General features: G+C 38.6%; 1 protein-coding gene across 2 annotated transcripts; it reads left to right on the top strand.

The window, feature by feature from the left end:
• Nucleotides 1-4040: 4040 nt before the first annotated feature.
• On the top strand, nt 4041-16520 carry LOC311265414 (C4b-binding protein alpha chain-like). Of its 2 annotated transcripts, XM_084367036.1 has the most exons (14): nt 4047-4238; nt 5098-5194; nt 5320-5508; nt 5711-5810; nt 6721-6794; nt 6886-7065; nt 7216-7395; nt 8478-8519; nt 9092-9265; nt 9829-9873; nt 12942-13014; nt 14842-14884; nt 14999-15098; nt 15325-16520. In XM_084367036.1, the coding sequence occupies exons 2-13, from the start codon at nt 5137-5139 to the stop codon at nt 15092-15094; spliced, it is 1254 nt and encodes a 417-aa protein (XP_084223162.1). In that variant the 5' UTR covers nt 4047-4238; nt 5098-5136; the 3' UTR covers nt 15095-15098; nt 15325-16520. The 2 variants fall into 2 exon arrangements, with proteins under 2 accessions (XP_084223163.1, XP_084223162.1); XM_084367037.1 differs by lacking the exons at nt 14842-14884; nt 14999-15098 and having other exon boundaries at nt 4041-4238.
• Nucleotides 16521-17414: the final 894 nt, after the last annotated feature.

The raw sequence follows: 17414 nt of genomic DNA, 5'->3' as shown, positions 1-17414 counted from the left end.
CGTTGACGGTCTTTGCTTATCATGACTGAATCTTGTGTGACCCAGGTGTAGAAATGTGCTGTCAGGCAATGGAGCTTAAAGTCTCAGACAACTGGTCAAAATACATGGTTTGAATTTCTTACAATTTTTTGTCATCACAAATATCATGAACAATTCAAATAAAAAGTTGAATCGAATAAAAATGTACATGAATTTCAGAATATATTTTTTTATTTTTTTTATTTCAGAATATGTTACATTAATAATATGTCACCCCCCTTTTGTTGCTTAAATAACGGTATGCACTCGAGCTGGCATGGACTCCACGAGCATAACCTGATGACTCATGTTATCCCGGCATGATTTGATAGTGTTCAACAAAGCTTCTTATGCGTACTCTGTATTCAAGTGCCCCTATAAATGTTCAATGGGATTGATGTCAGGTGACTGTGGAGGGAAGTCCATGACAGTTGGGACTCCATCGAGATATTCCTGGACTTCTTTCAAACATTTAACTTTACACTCAAACTGTTGAGCTGATATCATTTGCAACAGGGGGAAAAACACGATGTATCACCATCTAGAAATGATTCTGCATGTTTAGATGAAGGGAGTTTACAGAGGTGACGAACAGACAGATGGTTGTTTTTTTTAATATTCAAATATGAAAGATGAGCCATCTGATTCGCAATATACAGATGTGGATATGCATAAGTAAACTTGTACAATACAGCGATAATTGCGCATCAATTTTTAATATTGAGCAAAAAACATCAAAAATATATATAAACTTTAAATTTTTAGCCTATAAATGCGACACAGTCGCCCCAAATATTTTAGACAAGTTATAATAAAATAAAACATTTAAAAATGAACTGTGTACAGCTACTCCATTGTAAATATAAACTGGGTAGGCTACTGATTAAAAAAAAAATCCCCTAATATTTCCTTTTATTACAGTGCCACCTGGTGGACTTCACCCTGACAAATGATCCCTTGATCAAAAAGGCAGACGGACATCTAGTGGTGGGGGTGTTACAGTACAATACCAGAGAAATTCATCACTTAAGTAGTATTGCGAGTACAGCTATAGGATTCTGTAGGGTCCCATTAAATTTAATAGATGTTTTGACATTAATTGTTTTCAAGAAAATCCACGACATGAACAGGGAGGCCCTAAGTGAGTTGGTACGCAATGACCAGGATCAGAATAGTTTTAAAATGACAATGACTATGTTCTTAAAAAAAAGTTGTTTTAATATTATTTTTCACTAAAATCATCTGGCCATCCAAACTGAACCATAGTGCAGGCCCACGTTGGCCCAGTGGCCCCACTTTGCTCAGCGCTGGATATGGATGGTCGTATTAAAAAAAGTGTCTCATTTTTCTACAAACAAAAAAAAATCATGCATCAGTATTACATTTTAAAGATCAAAACTGTTCAATCAATAAAAATCCTACACAAAGGGGCATCAAATACAGGAAAACATCATAAAAATGAGATTTTTAAAATGTACTGTTCGGATCTGTTGTGAAATCCTTATTGCACAAGGCTCACATTCATAAAACAATGCCATTGTGGTGTCTTTCCTTTTAATCATCAGGCCAACCCATTTATGACTGTGCGGACAGGATGAGCTCCACCACGGCCACAACTCCACCTCTGACCACCTGCCAGACTCCCATGATCCCCCATCCTAACACAGGAAACCAGTCTCTACAAATCAAACTCCAACAAGCTGATGGAGAATTTTTTTTTGTTTTTCAGCAGATTAGACTTGTGCATTTTTTTTTTATTATTCACTTTAATGGAAATAAAAACAAGTCTAAAAAAGACACTCAATGTCTTAAAGGTAAAGTTCACCAACAAAAAAAAAAATCAAAATTCTGTCATTGGCTCTGCCGATGGAAAACTGGGATGAAGTTTCGTAGTCTAATGGACATTTCTGGAGCGTAACAGCAAAAAAGTGTAGATGTAAAGATATTGTGTTAAGATATTACTTTAGTAAGAGTGAAAGTCACTCATACGGGTAGTACAAGTACAAATATCTGATATTTAATGTACTTATAAAAAGTATAAAAAAGTATAAAAAGAAATTTTCTTTAAATAAATGTACAAATATCAAAAGTACACAATTGATATATTGACATGTATGTTGTGTTTTTGAGGTTGACCGATTATCAGTCAGGTTTATTATTGGATCCTAGTCAGCATTTTTCTAATCGGAATAAGTAGACTGTTTTTTTTATCTAATTGCTGATAAAATAACTCATTAATTAATAAAATGTGCTGCTTTACAAGTACAAGTCCATTACAAGTACATCAAAATTGTACTTTAGTACAGTACTTGAGTAAGTACTACTAGTACTTAGTTATGCATTTTCCTACTGAAATGAAGCTATTTTAATAAAGTGAGGCAACAACTGTCACAGTGGCAGCTGGGGAAGATGACTAATACAGTAGAAACTAGGCGTTGCTCTGTGATGCTCTGTGAATATTTCCTAGCTTGTTAAAAAAAAGTGAACTTACTTTGATCATATCAACCAAATGCAGACAGTCTGACCATTCATTTTTCATTGTATTCTTCCATGTAAACAAGTCACACAATACGGCAATCTGAAATGGGGGAGGAAGGGGTGGGCGTATTTCACACACCGGAATTTCATTGCGGAAAGCCAAACCCTCACATCCTGTCCACAAACGTTACAGCTCACACCTCCATCATGTCAGTGCAGTAGTAGCCTACTGATTACATGTATGTTGGCTTTTTTTGACACATACATAAGTGTGACTTGAGAGACAAGTTGTAAATAAAAGTATAAAGAAAGCTTGCTGCTTGTTTTGTCTCATTGAATGTAAAGCAATAACATGAGAGATATAGACCGATGTGATTTAGAACAAACAATTTTTAAATGCAAATACCTCACCCAGGTATTGGGAAACGAATCCCTTGCACAAACAATCAATCAGCGGTGAGGTGTTTAATGGCATGGAGGTATCTTGTCTAAATTGATCCAAGTGTCCACAGGAAGATAAGCAGAGCCGGACACAGAATACATCTAACAGCCTTCCCATAAGAAGCTACACATCAGAGAGTCTTGTTGCAACTTTGAAGATAAGGTTTTGGTGGTTCTCTCATCTCATTGTTTTGTAGTTTTGGGGAAGGAAGGAGAAAAAAAATAGTAAAAGAGGAACATTACTTATGAAAACACAGAATGTATTGCACATCACTTCCTCATATTTCCTCTGCCGGGGTTCGGCCCATTACATCACACTCTATGAATGCTTTGTCTACAGATGGGGAATTGTTTCTGGGTTATGGCTTACAGAGTCTTGCTGGAAATGTGAAGGATAGCATTCACCAGTGACGGTAACACCAGGGTACAGTATATTCACAAAAAATGAATTTTACAAAATGGCTGCTTCAGGACCTCAAACCACATGTTGTCAATCATTTTAATCATCTTAATTTAATTACATTTTTTTTTTTTTTGTACAGTTCCCTACTAACAACGTAGGTCGTACCAGTGACGTCACCTGAAAGTGGACTTAAAAATCCCCCCGATGACATCACTTTACTTCCTCTGACCTATGACGTGGTTATTCCAAAAATAATTATTTGTCTTTTGTTTGGAATTTTATTTCCATTTGTCATTTCTGTCATATATTTGACAGTTATGTATACATTATTGCATTTGAAATGGGAGAGAAAACATGGTTTTGCACTCAAAATACAGCACTTTCCTTCTATACATGACTGAGGGAAAATATGAAAAAAAAAATTGAAGTGTTTTTTAGCTGTTATTTTTCTGTAAAGGCTAGGGACCCATAAATGTTTCCACAGAATGACCCATAACATATAAAATATCATATAGACCCAGAGGTTTTTAGGGAGGGCTGCTATAAGTGAGAAGAAGTGGGACCTAGTAGGCACCTGTGCCCCTCAGCCCACGACCCCATAAGCCATCAAAAATGACTATTAACGGCTTAAAATGCTCTTTTGACGTTGAATGTTTTAACTGTTTGCCCCAAAGACAGCTTGTTTCCTTCTGTGCTCACATTTTACTTCAAAAACATTTCACACTGCGGGCTCTCAGCGTGTTTCGAAGTCGGGCACAGTTGCGGTTCTGAAGAAAAATGCGTCACAGTTCATGCGGTCTCGCCCATTTCCGCAAAGACAGCAGCGGAGAAGACGGAGGCAGCCTGACTTTCACTGTGGGGCCGCAGCCATTGTGGCAGTCTCTTCGTATTTCACTGGGTAAGTTCAAAATACACCCTTTTCTTTGACAGAACTACCAAGCCGAAAACAGAACCGCGGTACCGCTCTCACTCGAATGGAACCGTCTTAACGTTTGTCGATGCTATGTTAGCTAAACGACACTAAGCTAACCCAGCTTAAGGTTGCGATTTCACGACTTGAATAATGAATTTGATATGAGCAAATTCATACGTCGAGTTGAAGACAGCTAAAGGCAGTTTCAGTATCCCGAAGTTCTGTCGGTAACTTCGGCATAGACCCATTTTTTTATTAAAGTTGACTATTGTTAAGCTTGCGCCATTAGTGTTACAACGACGCGTTACCGCCCACCGTGTTTTGACGAAGGAAGATGGAGGGGAAACATACCTTATCTACTAGTTTTAAGGACTAACATTTCACTGTTATATCGACATCCTTGTATTTCTAATCTTTAAAACGTATGCCGAATGTGTCAGTCAAAACTGTCGTTATGGAAAAGTTGTAAAGTAGCTCTGTAGGATTAGCTTCATAAGCGGTGTCACGTTAGTTGGCAAAATATTAAAGGATTTTTAATGGAGTTTGGTGTAGTTGACGTTTTCTCCAGTCGGCTACAAACAACAAGCCTGAGCGCATTTCTGTCAATACACATCCATTTCAGACCTATTACCTGTCGTTATTTACATACGTACGTATGTATTGTGTATTTTATCCTAAACTGAACTAATTATGTTTTATTTCGATGTGAGTGTGGTAGCTAGTTGTTATTGATAATTTGCATGTCTGAAATTGAATGTGTTCCGCGGAGGCGTCAGTAGTATAAACCATCTTAACCACTAATCATCTGATTGTCTGACGTACATGTACTTTTCGTCTTTGCCAGAAAACTCCCTGACTTCAGTCAGACTTTCCAGTTGCCATCATGGGCGTCATTGTCTTCCTACTACTGAGCTGTTTAGGATTTGCCATCACTGCTCACGGTGAGTTACACAGATAAGCTTGTGACACATGTTGTTATTATTATAAACAAGCTGGTGTTTGGTCTAACGTTCACTTGTCCTCACTGCTGGTGCTCATCTGTGTCTTTCTTCATTTTTCATCACAGCTCAAGACTGTTCCGTACCTGCCGGAGGACCCAACATGCATTTAAATGAGGAATACAAAGATAAACAAACTTTCGCCAGTGGGGATCAAGCCGCCTTTAACTGTGCTACTGGTTACCATCCTGCAGGAGGGTCCTCATCCATTACTTGTACTGCTGGCAGTTGGAGTACTGTGACGCTAAAATGCGAGAGTAAATATGAGCACTTTTTATTCTCTTTTCTCAAATTTGAAGCCTTTTTGTGAATTACAGCTTAACATCATAAAATGCTCTTTTATGTGGAACTGAGATTATCTGGTGACCAGTTTGTTGTCATTAGTTCATAATGGTATTCACTCATTTTAAAGGGTGGAGTTTAATACTAATAAGAGTTTTTTTTCTTTCTTTTTTGCAGGGAATAACTGTGGCAGTCCTGGAGAAGTAGAAAATGGACACATTAATTACCCTAAAGAGAATTTGTTTGGTGATCACATTGAGATCACTTGCAATGAAGGGTAACTAATGAACTGAGATGATTCATGTGATGGTTAATGTTCATAGAAATTATTTTTGAAATGTAGTTGTGAGTACTGTATTTTTAAGGATAACTACCGTTTTTTACAACCTGGACCTTATTTCTAGCATAAGATATGATCATTTACTCACCCAGATAACTTTGGTGTCATTTGGCATCGTTCGGACGAAATTAGATCCAGTGTAGCGCCGGTATATCCATATAATGCGAGTGACGGGGCACCGAAGCACAGCCTCTATATAACGCATAATCTGCCACAAAACTAGTTCATTTCACCAATGTTTTGTTACGATACGCTAGTGCTTTTCCCCTCTGAGTCCGGGCTTGTCTATTGTCAACATCTGGGGTCTGTAGGTTGACCTACTACCTCTGACCTGGAAGATGTCGTCTCTAAGCTGCGCGCGCACCCGCGACAACCGGCTTGTTTACCTGTAGCTGCTACTGCTAGTTTGACCCCGGATGTTGACAACAGACGAGCCCGGACTCAGAGGGGAATAGCACGAGCGTATCGTAACAAAATATTGGTGAAATGAACTAGTTTCGTGGCAGATAATGCGTTATATAGAGGCTGTGTGTCAGTGCCCCGTCACTCGCATTATATGGATATAGCAGCGCTACACTAGGACTAATTTCGTCCGAACGACGCAAAATGACACCAAAGTTATCTGGGTGAGTAAATGATCATATATTTTGCTAGAAATAAGGTCCAGGTTGTAAAAAACGGTAGTTATCCTTTAACACTATAATATAGAAAACACCTGTTTCCAAATGAAAAAAACATTTAATTCTAATCAAAGTGGATTGCTCAGTAGGGCTTACTTAATTTTCAGTGTTTTCAGTGTTGCTGTATGATGTAAAAAGGTTTTTAACTTTTTTACTTCCTTGATTAGTTACAGAATGGTTGGTAAAAGCCGAATCACTTGTGGAGCACAAGGGTGGATGGACAGGTTGCCGATATGTGAAGGTTGGTAGTCTCAGTGTGTTTATACAAATACATTACTAAATAAACCTCGGCAACTTTTCCCATTCTAATAGATGTCATTTTTATTTTGCAGTGGTGACTTGTGATCCGCCACCTCTGGTTAGCGATGCCACCTTCACTCCACACAAAGACTCCTATGACCATGGAGATGTTGTACGCTACAGCTGTGCGGCAGGTTTGACACTCAGTGGATCAGCGTCAATATCATGTTCAGATGATGGAACATTTCAGCCTGCTCCCCCAACATGTATTAGTAAGTGTTTTTAATTTTTTTCCAACCTTTCTCAACATATTCACATTGTAATCTCAGCTGTTACTGATACTCTCATGTCCTTTGGAAAAAGTTTTATTTTTTTGTTTTTACAAATGTGATAATTTCCATTTAAAATTTCTTTGCCTGCAGGGGTTCAATGTGAAGATCTTGAGATCTCAAATGCTGACTGGATTGGTGGTTCTCGACCACCTCATGGACACAAGGCTACGGTCGAGTACAAGTGCAGAAAAGGATTTAGAATGGTCGGGCAGTCTACCTTGACATGTGAGATAAACAGTCGGTGGTCACCTGAACCTCCAAGATGTGAAAGTAAGTTACTTCTGTAGATGAAAGTCTAGCTGTTATGTTTGTCATCACAGTCTTGCATGTGATTAGCGTAATCACATCACGTCCTCTATACTTGGCTATTTTTAGATTCCCTATTAGTCTTAATTTTAATTGTTTGTTTCCCCTTCTTTTGCTATGTGGTAGGGCTGGGCAATATTAATATATTGTTATCATGATATGAGAGTAATATTTTGTATATCATTATATTGTAATGTGGCAATGGTGTTGTCTTTTCCTGGTTTTAAAGGTCCAGTTTGTTAGACATTAGATTATTGAGTCATATTCCCAAGAAGTCTTATTCCCTAAAAGCCCTTTAAAGGCTGAATTACAATAAAGTGATTTAATTTTCTGAACATACCAGAGTTTTCTACTTATTCTAATACTAACCTTTACCCAGTCAGTCATTGTCTCCACATTACTAAGGATTATTTATTGAAAATGATATCTATGTTATTTATTGAGATATCTGATCTTGTGGCCCAGTTCAGCATTTACGAAGTTCTTTTGAGCAGATATATTGCAGGCATTGACATTTATTGTGAATTGCTATATTGCCTAGAAAATGGCAGTATTATTTTAAGGCCATATTGCCCAGCCCCACAAGGTTGTTAAATACAGTTTTAAAAGTCAGGAAGTTGCTGTAGCACCACAGTTCGAAAAACTGTTGTTGTGTTTTTTGCTCGCCTGCAACTGGCCCTTTTTGTTTATGAGATGAAAGGCCTACAGTATGATGAAAAGTGGTAGTACTCCCAGAGACATATAAACAGACTTTACATTTGTAAAATTAGTGGGGTTACCCTTCAATACCTTACCATACCTTTCAGACAAGACCTTGCTGCTGTGTAATATCTTGGCATTTTCATTACAGTTTTTTGTTCATGGGTAAAAGTTTGAGAACGAAGTGAAAGCCTGGTGACTTCATTGCAGATTCCATATGCGAGCATGTATGTGCTTCCCACATAATGCTGGAAGAACACACTGGATCTTTCTGTGTGATCTTACCACATCTCTGATGGCAGTAATACTGTCCTCCATAATCCTTTTGTTTTTGTTTCTTTTCACAGAAGGCGTATTCCCACCTAAAGTTGACCCCACAAAGACACCAGGTAGAGTCCATATTAATGCTACAGAATTATCTTAAGCCATACAGTGTGTTCACTCAATGAAATTGTGCAGTTTGTTCAGTTGAATGACCCTAGTGACAGTATATATATTTTAACACATATACAAACCTTTTATAGGTTTTATTTTCTGCTTGTATAACTTTTTCATAAGGTAATGTTAGATTGAATGATGTGACAGCAGACAATATGTGGTAGCTGTTAAAATCCATGACCAGGACTGTTGAATGATCGTGATGAAGCGCTCTTCCTTGATCTGTAAGGTTCTGGAGTTCAATTGATAAGTTTATGGGTTTCTGTTTTTTGAAATCCATAAACAGTTTCCCACTAGATTTTCCAGAATATGGTACTATACTACCACAGTATACAGGTATCAGGATAGTATCATGATATAAAATGACATAAATCTGAATGGGGGATATTACCATGTTGCTCACTTCTCTTCGAAATTATTGCATTTTTTTTTTTTGCTTTACACACTGATGTGGGTTGCTTCTGTTTGAGCACAATCAATATATTCCGAATTGTGTTGATTTCCATTTCCATTCCGTCTGCAGGCATTTACTGTGAAGACCCTCACGTTAAACATGGCCACCTGACTAATGATGCTCGACCCCCTTACAGACCCAATGATGAGGTCATGTTCAAGTGCTCATCTGGATATAAAATGCATGGGGAGCCTACCCTGACATGTCAGGCAGATGGTCAGTGGTCACCTCTCCCCCCAACATGTAAGTTTGGCCTTTATCTGAAAATCAACCTGTTATGTATGAACATGAACAAAACATACTGGTATGCTAATCACAGAATATTCTGTATGTACAGCTAATTGAAGTTTCCCTTTTTGGATAAGATTAGCATTTTGTGTTTTGTTTTTTTTAATTTCTTTTTCTAGGCAGTTAAATAAAGTTTCAAGTTGAATGGCACTCAAAAGAGCGCATACCTCCACCAAGGCCCCTTTAATGAATCAAGCCTAATCCAATATAATATATAAAAAAAATTACCCCTGAAAATTTTTACTCACTCCGTTTCAAACTTGATTTTTTTTTTTTTTTTTTGTTCATTTGGTTTCCTGCAAAAGTTAAGGAACCCATAAAGATTTTCCTGGCAAAACTTTTTCAAGTCAAAAAGACAGGAGAGAAAACAATTTAGATCAGGCTTAGAAAATGGTTACCAGAAACAAACATTTCTTCCCTCGCGCCTCAAGGCCTCTGTAACCAGCAGATGAGCATTATGGTTTTATCAAACCCAATGTTTGACACAGTTCTCTGTCCTTATTGTTTTTTTTTAACAGGCACACTACATCCTGGAGCAGCTGCGGGTGCAGCTATAGGAGGAGGTAAGTTACAACTTCATCCTTGAAAAGCAGAGCAAGAATGTAAATAGATAATGTCGACCCAAATTAAATGATGATGGCCTCAGAAGAACAGCATGGTGATATCACAGTAGACTATGGAGGACTTCTGGGGGCATCATGTTTGTATTTGGGGTGACAAAACAAAGTGACACATTCAGTGGTTGGAGCATATTCATGTGGGGATTGCTCAATGTGCCACTTTGTCACCTGACTGTGCATGGCTCAACACTAACTTTTAAAAGTTGTTGCAAGGCTGGCAACCTGGCATCAGCTTTTGGTAGCCTAAACTGAAAATATGGTTGCCTCTTTTAGTCACTTGATTAATTCAGCAAGCCACTGGTTCAGACAAGAGATTTGCGAAGAGATGAGTTGAAACTTGCAATGTGCAGGGTTCTGAGAACCAATGTGACAAGACGAGCCTGTCTCATCTCCATAGCAATGACTCTCTACTTCTATTCAGACTGCTGGCTTGTTGGACATTTTTTTTTATCACTGAATGCAATTTGTACCTTAAAGTATGTATGAGCAAAGTGAATTACTTGGCACAGTTGCATTTCTAGTAATTATGAAAGGGCGAAAACAAAAAGTGTTGCAAATTGAGTATGTGGTCTAGAGAGCTTGCAGCAAAGAGAGACATTAGCCCCATTCACACTGCCCTTTCAGTGCAGGGATCCTGCGCCAATTCTCCGCATCCTCCTCTGTGTGAAAGTCTCGTATACGGCGAGGGGTGAAATTTGCGCCTCTGATGTGCCTCCGGAAGTAGTATCAGAGGCATATTATTGGCGAACCGAACCAGTGTGAACAGATAAGCCGGCGGCACGGAGCAAGGGCGTGTCGATCTGATTGTGTTCACTATCTGATAACTAAACAGGTCCTTCACTCAACAAAATAAAGAGATGTGTCCCACAAAGCAGCATTACAGGACCAGAAAACAGTAACGTAGTAACTGGTCGTGTTTTTGGCAACTTATATGAGGAAAAAAATACCGCAGTTATACGTGGAGAAGTGTCTGTCAGCGTGTCTGTCCGACCAATTCTTCATCACATTTCTGCCCGAAAAACGGCATCTGTCCCCGGAAAAAACCTTTAACTCACCATGTGTTTGTCTCCTTCCACTATTATGTTGTTGTAGTTACTTGAAAAAAATCCCTGTGACGGCCAGCCCTCCCGACCGAGACTTGAGTGAATTTTCCCCCAGAAAACAGCCTCCCTCCCCGCGAGTGAGAGAGTCAGACAGCGTCATGTTTACTGATGGTGATTATGTAGTTATGTAATTTAAAGCGAAAAACGTAACTTTGTCACTTTCCAGGATGCATGGTGGGTCAGGATCTCAATCACAACACGTTAACTGCATCCATATAATTATAAACAGTCAGCGGGTACATGTTTAGATTAACAGGAGGACACTGGGGGAAACACGTTGAAAAAACACACAGACGCCAACATCATGACGTGTACCGTCACGCCTCTTTTCGATCCGCAGCGCTGGCTTTCTGTGTGAATTACACACTGGTGCGGCTTGGCTCTGTGTGAACAAACAATGGCGGAGAATTGGCAAACCTCTGCTGCGGCAATAATGCGGCATCTCTGTGTGAAAAGGGCTATTGAATGTGAGCAGTACAGGGGAAAAAGCTATAAAAAAAAAAAGTATATAAAAATTACATTAACATTTTAAAGCTTTTGTCATATAGACATAAATGTTCCTCAAACAAATCGAGCTGATTTGTTTTCTTTCCTCTGTCAAAAACTCAGACATTTCAACCAGCTGACAGTTTGTAACTGACTTGGAACAGCTGACTTCGCTATGAAGCACTAGCCCTTTTCACACAGAGACTCCGCATTAGCTCTATAGTGAAGACTCGCCTTTTCTCTGCCTTTGTTTGTGCAGAGAATTGGCGCATGATTCCCGCACTGAATGGGCAGTGTGAATGGGGCTACTGATTGGCTGTCGAAACAGGTGTGTTGTCTTAGGTTTTAAAACCAGCCATTTGTGACTTGACAAGCAGGCGGCACATCAGCCGGCTTGAGTCGAGGGGAGTCGGGCCAGGTCACACAGCTACAACTTTCCCTGCAACAATTGAAAACGGTTTTGTCTCTTTGTGAATCTTTGATCGCTGATCTAAATATCACTAATGCAGCATATATTGAAAATGTTTTTATTTTAGGGTGCACTTCTTGCTGTTTACCAGTTGCCAAAATGGTTGCTACAAAAGGCAACAATTGTTTGCCAATTTTTCCAAATGGTTGCCAATGGCAACCTGGCTACCATTACTGTTGAGCCATGCTGTGTTTGTGTTTTGTACATGATATCCATCCATGTAAGATTTAACTGACTAATGCTGACAGATAGCAGCAGTTTTGTTGCATTAAGTTTACAAAAGAAAAGCTTTGCAAGATTACCATTTAAACCTTTTTTCATGTCAGGGTGATGTCAGCCATTTACCCACTGCTACATTTATATTTTTTCTTTATCAAGGTTTTGAGTGAACATGAACAAGCAAAGACATACATTAGGTCTAAGGGATGCAGTTCAACATCACGTATACAATGGTTGTGAGATTACAAGGTGTTAAGGGTTGCTCGGATATCTTCCAGGGGGCAGGATAAGCTAATACAAAGCCAGCAAGTACCAAGTTTCCACAATATATCTCCCAATTACAGCAATTGTTCAGCAGTGAGGATGTATGTAAAGCTAAGTAGTTAAATACATTTGTACAGCATCCAAGATCACACAAAACAAAGTTTTTGTTAATTCCCTGCTGTATTAAGATATAGTAACCAGTTCTTCCAATAACTGTTAAATGTATCAATACAAAGATTCAGGGAGAAAGTCGACCTTTCCATGCCATATATTATATTTACTATCCCGATCCACAGTATTTGAAGAAGGTATTTGTGACGTTGGTTAACTTTGGATGGAATCTTACCTAAATATATTGTACATATATTGTACTGAAGTCATGACACCTGCCATTACATTTGTTGGCCTCAAGGCCAACCACCTTTTTTGAATCATCATGTTTAAACATCTCCCTTTTTTCCTCATCATAGTCACAGTCGTTGGTGCCATTCTCGCTGTATTGCGGCACTTTGGACTCCTGCCATGCTTCCGGAAAAAAAATGGGTAATATGTTTGAATGTCTCATTCAACTATGCAGACTAACCCTTTGAATGGCTTTAACAATTAATGGCAGTGACAGTGCTTGATCCTTGTCATGGCTTCTCCACATTTTTCTTTTCTTATGTCTGTGCTTTGTGTTTAGTCAGTATTTTCCATACTGTGAAAGCTTTCTGTCTGTCAAGTGTTGCATGTTGAAGTTTTGTGCACTTGTAAGGCTTTTTGATTAAGGGTTTTTTCTCCACCACAGTGTCAACATTGTCATAAGGGGGCGCTGTAGTAAGCCCTCAAAGCACTCTCCTACACAGAACTGTATGTCACTCAGTCCAAGAAGCTCTGCCCCAAGTGCTGTGTGGAGGCTTTAATGAAGTGTTGACACACATTCAAATGTGGAGGACAACGAAATGCACCATTGCTGATGAAGCCAGTTAAAGTATGAAAGACATGCTTTGCATTGGCGAATGTGCTACATGTACTCCGAAGGTAGAGTTTAAAGGATGAGCAGAACGACTGGCAACAGATTATTACTGTTATTATTACCAGCCTGAGATGTACACGTGTGGTTTGTTGCGGTGTCAGCAGTAATGTGGGTGTTGTGGTGATGAGGGAGCTGAGCCTGAAGGAAAAGTTTTTAATTTACCAGTTGATCTACATCATTCCAACCCTCACCTGTGGGCATGGGCTCTGGGTAGTGACGGAAAGAATGAAGGTCGAGGATACGAACAGCCTAAAAGAGTTTTCTCGATCGCCTGAGAGAATCAAGCTGAGGTGGTTGAAGCATCCGATTACAATGCTTCACTTTGGAGGTTTTCTGGGCACGTCCAACGGGGAGGAGACCCCCGGGTAGACACATCTCGCTGGAGGGGTTTTACATCTGATCTGGCCTGGGAGCTGGAAAACGTTGTTAAGACATCTGGAAAGCCCCTCTTACCCTGCTGCCAACACGACCCAGCCCCCAGATAGGTGGAAGAAGATAGATGGATGGATTATTTATTTATTATTGATTGATTAAGATTACTCAATAGAAATGTTCATGTAGTTTACAGAAGGCACACATTGTCTATGATGTTATTTTTAGATTCACCCCGAATGCTGTTAATTTGAAGTAACAAGCCAGTTTGTGCCTGAAAGTGCCGCCCTTGTCCTTTAGCTTTTAACACTGGCTGACTTCATCTCTGTGAAATAGGAAGTGGCTGCTGGTACATCAGATTTCTCAACATGTTTCTTAGGAAACGCCTCTTTTTTCCTGTTGGGGCGGAGTTGGTTGTGTGTAATGCAGAACTAGCTGTATAGGAGAGTGTCTAAAAAAAAAAGATTGTCACACCACTTCTTATAAAGTTGTGAAACTAGATATGCATCGAAGTTTCACCACTTTAAAAATGGCAACTGAATCTGCCACAAACATTTCCAAAAAGATAATGAAATCTGATAAAGATGTGACAACAGAACATTTGGTGGTATATATTATATTCTTTCTGCTGAAGAGGTGTGTGTTCTTCACATTTGAATTAAAAATAAAATAAATGTGAAGAACACTGAAGATTGTGTAATCGCTTGGTTTTTAGTTGCAGTATTTTCATTTATTTTTACAGTATCCTTATTTGAGATATTGGAACAACAGGCCAAATGATGTGAATACAAAATGGCTATTGTTGGGGAGTAAGACAGACAGGCCTGGTGTGTGTGTCTCTATGTGAGGTATTATTTGTAGATGGGTGGTATAGTCTTGTGGGTGATTAGGGTGTTTCGCTGGCCTTCTTTAAGTGCTCCTTTCTCCTTGTCTGCCTGCTCGTACATACGCAGTAATGTTGATCAGTCAATTTTGGATTACAGCGTTCAGGAGCTGGAAAAAGCTAAGGATGAAGGACCTCTCTCGGTAAGAAGATGGACCACCAAGTGCATCTGCACCATTTTATGCCAAATGAACAAATAATGATGTGATGAGCAAGAATCCACCTGTCCATCCTAAATAACCCATTATCCTTTGCAGGAAAGCATGAGTCTGAAGCAGAGCCCAACTGGCAATGGCCAAGAATCAGGGGTCACCGTGGACAAGTCGCCAGTTATGAGCCCGAACAATGTGTGACAATGTGGGCAGAAGCTTTTATATTTTTTTCATACTGTGTCTGAATGATTCATCATTAATGTTCAAGATTCTTTTCTTACCTCTTCCAAGTCGTCCTTGTGCTTCTAACTCACCTGCTCACTCACTATAACTCTTCACAGAGATATATTTCAGTGCTAGACAGGTTTTTACAATTTGTCTAAAAATGTCTCCTTTAAATTTGTTTCTTTGCTTCTTCTGTTTTCCTGTAGTAAGCGTGGCAGTCCTGTTCGGCCAAAAAATTGGCTGTAAAAGCGAGAGCCAGATGAGAAGAGGAATGTCGCTGGAGTCGTTGAATGTTTTCGTGCTGTCCATGTGCATGTGATGGCACAGGCCTGTAAAATTTCCTGAGTGTTTTTCTGAACGCCAATCTGAGATTCATAATCCTCAGAAAATTGAGCGCAATCCTTCGCTTATGCTTTAAGTGGTTCCTCTGGGGAGTTGACAGTAATGTCCATCTTTGATAGACCACTCATAACTACTTTTTCATTTGCTACATAATTCATTTCAGTGATAATTGGCTTCACAACAGTTTTTCTATTCTGTAATTATGAAGGAATGAGCGTTAGGCTAGGTTATTTAATGTTAAATTTGATGTTGATTTCAAACTTGCACTATAGCTCAGGGCACGGCTCAGCTCATCAGTTACACCAATGGCTTATAATAAGCATAATCAGTCAAGAATATTTGTATGGTTCACCTTAAAATACAGCTGGTTGCTATCTTATAAACCAGTCCTGTAGATTCAGCTTTCACAATTACAGAGATGACAGTGGGATCTGTTAAACTCCCTCATATAGTGCCTGAACATATAAGATATGTTCCATATGCCTTAACGCAGACGAGCCAAGTGTTGCGGCTCATCCTGTGTCTTGTAATTTGTGTGCGTTTGCCTGTGTATTGCATAAATGTGAGACTTGTTGATGGGTTTAGTTCATTAAGGCTTAATTGAGGGCCAACCTTATCTTACTGTTTAATGTGTGAATAATAGGCCATGTTTCATGTTGACACATTTCTGCCCTGTGACTTCACCAGATTAAGAGAATCAGTTTTTGCTCACAAAGAAATGATTTGTTTTGTTGATGCCTCTTCAGAGTGTCAGTTTAGTAACATAAGAGAAGAAATCCTTTTGAGTATTGTGACACAAATATTGTGTCTGTTGTTACATAAAGATGTACAGACTCTCGTCGCTGAAATTTTTGCCTGCGCCTTGCTAATCTTTATTTATTGAACTCAAGTGTGTGAGGGGAAAAAAAAAAAGTGTTATGGTTTTTGTATTGTTTTGAGGTGGAAAACTGCTTTTTATAGCTGCACTTTTTTAATTCAACTAATGAAATTAAACAGTAACAATGACTCACCACTGTGTACACAATGTCATGTACTTAAATAAATGTTACATATAAAAATATGTTAACGGTCTTTTCTTATCATGACTGAAACTTGTGTGACCCAGGTGTAGAAATGTGCTGTCAGGCAATGGAGCTTAAAGTCTCAGACAACTGGTCAAAATACTTTATTACTAAATTTATTAAAAAAAAATTTGTTATCACAAATATTATCATCTCAACAATTCAAATAAAAAGTTGAATCGTTAAAGAATGTACATGAATTTCAGAATATGTTACATTAATAATATGTCACCCTTTTTTTTGCTTAAATGACGGCATGCACACAAGCTGGCATGGCTTTATATGTTCAATGGGATTGATGTCAGGTGACTGTGGAGGGAAGTCCATGACAGTTGGGACTCCATCAGGCTTATAAAGGATATTCATGGACTTCTTTCAAACATTTAACTTTACACTCAAATTGTCACGCTGACATTTGCAACAGGGAAAAAAATTAATACATTTTAAACAATGTTTTATCATCTTGAAATTATTCTGCATGTTTAGATGAAGGGAGTTTACAGAGGTAAAGAACAGACAGACGGTTGGTTGTTTTTTTTAATATTCAAATATGACAGATGAGCCATCTGATATGCAATATACAGATGTGGTTATGCATAAGTAAACTTGTATAATAAAGCAATAATTTAATCATTTTTTTATATGGATAAAATAGAAAAATATTTACTTTAATGCACATAAATGCTAGAAATTAAACTTGTGGATTTATTAGTTGTTTATCCAGCTCAAAGTCAGTCGCCCTAAATATTCTAGACAAGCTTTAATAAAATAAAACATAACCGTCTGTAGCTATAAACGAGTACTGATCAAAACACATCCTCTAATATTTCCTTTTATTACAGTGCCACCTAGTGGACGCAACCCTGACTACAAAATTGTGCTGATCCCTTGAT

Source organism: Pagrus pagrus (genome assembly GCF_965226575.1).
Source record: "Pagrus pagrus genome assembly, chromosome: 11".
NCBI lineage: Eukaryota > Metazoa > Chordata > Actinopteri > Spariformes > Sparidae > Pagrus > Pagrus pagrus.
Note: the sequence above shows the minus strand (reverse complement) of the source record. Positions and strands in the feature narration are given on the sequence as shown.